This window comes from Pleuronectes platessa, chromosome 17, assembly GCF_947347685.1.
Source record: "Pleuronectes platessa chromosome 17, fPlePla1.1, whole genome shotgun sequence".
NCBI classification, from domain to species: domain Eukaryota; kingdom Metazoa; phylum Chordata; class Actinopteri; order Pleuronectiformes; family Pleuronectidae; genus Pleuronectes; species Pleuronectes platessa.
This window is the reverse complement of record NC_070642.1, coordinates 7,347,253-7,352,046: the sequence shown is the minus strand read 5'-3', so window position 1 is coordinate 7,352,046 and position 4,794 is coordinate 7,347,253. Positions and strand designations below refer to the sequence as shown.

The 4,794-nt window shown below is 42.0% G+C and overlaps 1 protein-coding gene across 1 annotated transcript; it reads right to left on the bottom strand.

Annotated features, from left to right (window-relative positions):
- Positions 1-1,298: 1,298 nt before the first annotated feature.
- Positions 1,299-4,288, bottom strand: LOC128460542 (alpha-1-antitrypsin homolog). The gene is made up of 5 exons (XM_053445776.1): positions 4,134-4,288; positions 2,926-3,559; positions 2,396-2,666; positions 2,006-2,153; positions 1,299-1,862 (listed from the first exon to the last, which is right to left on the bottom strand). Exons 1-5 carry the CDS (start codon positions 4,194-4,196, stop codon positions 1,671-1,673), a joined length of 1,308 nt encoding a protein of 435 aa, XP_053301751.1. The 5' UTR covers positions 4,197-4,288; the 3' UTR covers positions 1,299-1,670.
- Positions 4,289-4,794: the final 506 nt, after the last annotated feature.

Genomic DNA, 4,794 nt, shown 5'->3' with positions numbered 1-4,794 from the left:
GACTTGGGGGGGGGTGGGGGGGGGAGGAGGAGCCAGAGTAAACCTAGGCAGAGAAGCTTCCTGCTGTGAGGTGATGGTGATAACCACTGCACCACCATGTCGCCCCTGATAAAGACACACTTTGTAGGTGGGGATTCAAAAATGATGTCCAATCAACACAAATCTGATATTTCGCTAAAGAAAATGTTTTCCTCTGCAGTTGAGCCTCTCGTCCACGTGCAAATAGCCTTTTAATTCACCATATCAGAGATTTTACCAATGCATTCCAAAGTGCAGATTTTCCAAAACAACAATGGTAGACATTTGGTTGACACTGCTAGGTCATATTAAAAGTTTGCAACTATAGTTTAGCATCACGCTAGCACATTACCAGCATTCACAGGCCTCTGCTACAACCAATATTACTCGGACCACAGTGTTATTGCATGTGTTTGGTGTTTGGATCGTTGATGTAGACTTTATCGCCAACTACTGGCTCATCTATTGGCCAGGCATGCTTGCTTGAGCAATTGTTGTTGTGTTTTGTGTTTGTGTGGATGTACAAAACTCTGCAGCTTCTCATTAGCCATTGCTGATTGTCGGTTTCATAAGTTAAAATGAAAATAGCCATATCAATTGTTAGTAACATTAATTCCATGACTAAGTTCATACTGGATTCAGTCCCAGTCCCAAAGCTAATTTTAAAAGCCTAAAATAAATGAGAAGACTTCATTGAAAATGCTGCATTCATAAGCCACAATGCATTCTGGTCTTTTGTTGGGTTCCACGTTCATCTTATTTTTCAAATTTCTTTAGTAATCTAAGGGATAATGTAAGTAACAGTGCCCTCAAAAAACAGATATGAGCTGTGGCTGCCTGCAGACTAAGTGACTATGGTGCTCTGAGTGTGGAGGGACTTTTAGCATTTTGGTTATCAGTTACTCATTTACAATTACAATGTGCAGTGCAATGCATTGACATTTTACCATTTCAAGGTGATTGTGCATAATTACTTATGAGAAGAAATATAAAATGTACAACAAGTAACAGTGAGTATCATGAGAAGTTTACAATGAGTCTACAATAAGTATAAAGTCAATATACTTACCATATAAAGAACAAAAAAATCAACCTGCAATAAAAGTTCAAAAGTTGCCTGATTCTAAACTAATTCTGACACAAACAACTGGTAACATCTTTAAACTAATTCAGTGTTAAGTGCCATACTGCTACATTAACCCCATACAATCAAACCTGTGACCTGAAGATGATATTGAAAGATTGGAATAAAAACAGTGAATGTAAATAAATAAAGCATGTTGGTTGTTCATGATAAGCCTTTATTTCACTTCATGTTGAACCTTGTTAAAACAGCAATATCCAAATAACACGATGACTCGATGTGTACTTGATATATCTCCTCATGTTCCCTATTAACCGCATCATACAACAATCAACCGGATACAATACGGCAGGTGGTGATAATGTGTCTTCTGTTACATGATGGCAGATCTGTTGTGTAGTTAATCAAACCATCCTTTACTTCTCATCGCCACCATTCTCCTGATTTCACTGCAACATCTCTGCAGGGCATTCAATTGCGGAGGGAAAACAGATTTTCAGATGCCAACCAAACGTATTGCAGTGTGGAAGAAACGCAACAAAGATCAACGGTCATTTCCCGAGCATCTTTACATGGCTGTGGGGTTGTTGATCTTGCCCATGAAGAGGATGCTCTTGGTAGAGTGCTCCAGGATGAAGACCAAGAAGGGCCTGTTGAGTGTCATCTCTTCGGGCATACTCATAGGCATGACCTCCATGGTGGTGCCTGCTGCCGCCTCGGTTCCAGTTTCATCCACGCTGAGCACAGCCTGGTGAGATATCTGCAGAGGAAAAAGGAGGAGGAGTCAGTCAGTTTCCACGGCTATTTTAGGGCCAAGTCTCAGGAAACATTTAGATACTTTGAGCTAGGAAGTGCTGTGGGCAGTGTCCAACAAACACAAGAAGGCATGTTTGCGTATCCTACCTTTGAAACTTTGAGCTTGATCTCCTCAGATATGCCAGAGAGGTCAGCGTTGTCCGAGAAAGCGTCTGTCACTCCAAATTCTTTAAGAGTGTCGACCAGGGAGGCATCAGCGGAGATAGAAAATTTGGGCAGGTGCAGATTCACAGACCTGAGAAACACATAACATCAGAATCACATCGAACATACTTGAAAATTAGAGTAAGTTTACAGACACAGTGATCTATTTAACACTGTAACTAGTTTATCCAGGTTATTTTGATGCAGTCACTGCAACACACACTGTGGCATTCTCTTCAGTTGTACCAGTAACCTCACAGTAGCTGTAGATGCATCTCTGTTCTACTTTACAGCCACAAGGATGAGAATTCAAAACCTGTTCCAATTTCTTACATCCTGAAGAGCTGGTCATGCCAGTGCCTGATGTGATCCTTGCAGATGGAGGCCTCCACCTCCTGCATTTTGCCTTCATCGGGCAGGACGATCATCATGGAGGTGTTGCCCTTGTAGGGCAGCATGATGACGGTGGTGAAGTTGTCGGAGTCCTGATAGAATTCGTAGCGTCCCATCCTTTTCATCATGTCCACCTGTACCTTGGTGTTTTCGTCCACTTGGAAGTCCGCCTTGTGTGTCAGGTTAGCATCGAAAGGTTTCTCCCACTGTCCTGTGTGAGACAGCGAAGGGGGGAAGATGAAAACGAGATGGATGCTGTACGTACACCCAAATGATAGTGGTTACACAATGTAAAATGGTACCATATGCTTTAAGATTGTTTAGCTTTTCTCATAGATATCAAACTAATTTGTCATGCTCTCCCCGTAAACACAAGGAAACGTGCATCTCAACTTAGAGAAGCTGTGTCTCTATGTGTTCATCATGGCAGCCATGCATGGCCTGTTTTTAAAAAATATGATGTTTCTTACCTCTGAAGTAGACATAGCTGATCAGCACCATGGCCATTTCAGGAGCCAGGTCCTTCACCATATCTTTGATCAGGTCGTTTGTTTTACTGGCGATGAATCTGTTGATCTCAGCTGCAGCAGCTTCGGATTGTGAGAAGTCGACATTGAAGATCTCAGCAGAGTAGAACTTCTTAATATCCTTTAGGAACGTCTCCAGAGGACTGAAGCCAGAGCGCACTGCAGCCGCGCTGCCGACGTCCAACCGCTGACTCGCCTGGCTTTGGCCTAGCATGTGGAGGAGGTGCTCATACGCTTCGTTGACCTTCGCCTGGTCCAAAGTGCTGTAGCCCAAGCTGGAGAAGAGCTGCCTGTGGGTTTCCCCACGGGCCCCCGTGGACAGCATGGACAGGGCGGTGGAGATGCCCAGTGGTGAGTAGAAGATGTTCTTCCCAGCGGCAGCCTTGGCGTTCAGGCTCTTGTACAGGCTAAAGCCGAAGTCGGCGTTGGGCGCGGACAGCTTGTGGCAGTTCATCTCACCGTGGCTGTGGTCGGAGTGTTGATGATGGTGTTCATGATGGTGGGGGTGTGCCAGGGTTACAGCCAGCAGAAGTGCTGCAAGAGCACAACTAGCAAAGATACCACGCATCGTAACAGCCTGTGCAATGGATATCAAAGGAAGTGAGTTAGGTTCACTCACAGTAGTAATAGTATTAATTCAATAGTATAATATATAAATATTTGTAGTTAGCATTTGATAATACAATTATATCATTTGCCTCTAGACGTTGGCTGGGCAATACTACCTAATAATTATTACGATTAATGTCACATTATTATTTATTTTATGTTAAAAGACAAATTATTTTCTCATGCGGGAAGATTGTGGTTTTAAACTCTTCTCTGTCCGCAGAAAATGACAAACACTTAATAACTAGAAAAGCCTAAAAATAACCAGAATTGCTGAGGTCGAACATTAAAGCCAAATGTGTCTTATAGCTCCTCACTCTTGCACAACACATAAGCGATATACTGATATATATTGGACTTTTTATATATTGTTATTGATGATAATGATATTGTGATACTTATCGATATTGTTTTATCGCCAAGCTGTCAAGTCCAAAATTATTTAATTTACCTCAGTTTTACCAATAAATGTGATTCAAATATCCTGAATAGTAAAGTTAATCTAAAAGCATTAGCATGTTTCAGTAAAGTGCCACTCTTACCTTTGACGTCCTCTGTGCTGCAGACCGTTTGCCAGAGACTTCCCCATTATATACACGGTCCATAAGAGTCAGCAGACAGTCTGGTCAAAAATTAACCAGGACCAGTGCCTCACGTCAGAGCTGTACTAAGAGATATAAGGTTGGACTGTCTTCCCTGATGCAACAGAGCTCACTCAACAAAGCGTGGATAAAGCACTGCCGGGGAGATAACGGGCTGTTGTAAAAATGTATGGAAGTGTGTCTGTCTTGCAATGAGTTGCTTCACATACCGTCATCCTTACAGTACCAACTGATACAGTTTCAGTGTTCGCAGAAACATAAATGAATAATGGTTTTCAGTCTGTGTATTCATCTGAAATCTCATGTGAAATCCATTCTGGAAAACAAGAAATGGAGCCATTTTAATCGAATAGCACAATCAACTCGTCAATACCATTGTTCAGTGAACTCAAGGTATACTCTGTTGACTCTGTTGTCTACTGGCTTCAAAACATCAGCTTCAGGTCTTAGATATGTCTCCGAAACATTCAATATTCATAACAAAGAGAGAGAGAGAGTTAAAAATCCTCCTCTTTTCTTATTTATTACGACTTTCACACTCAAACCTCAGCTAATCGTCCTCAGGAGTGTGTGGGTCACGTTTGATCAGATATGATTGATT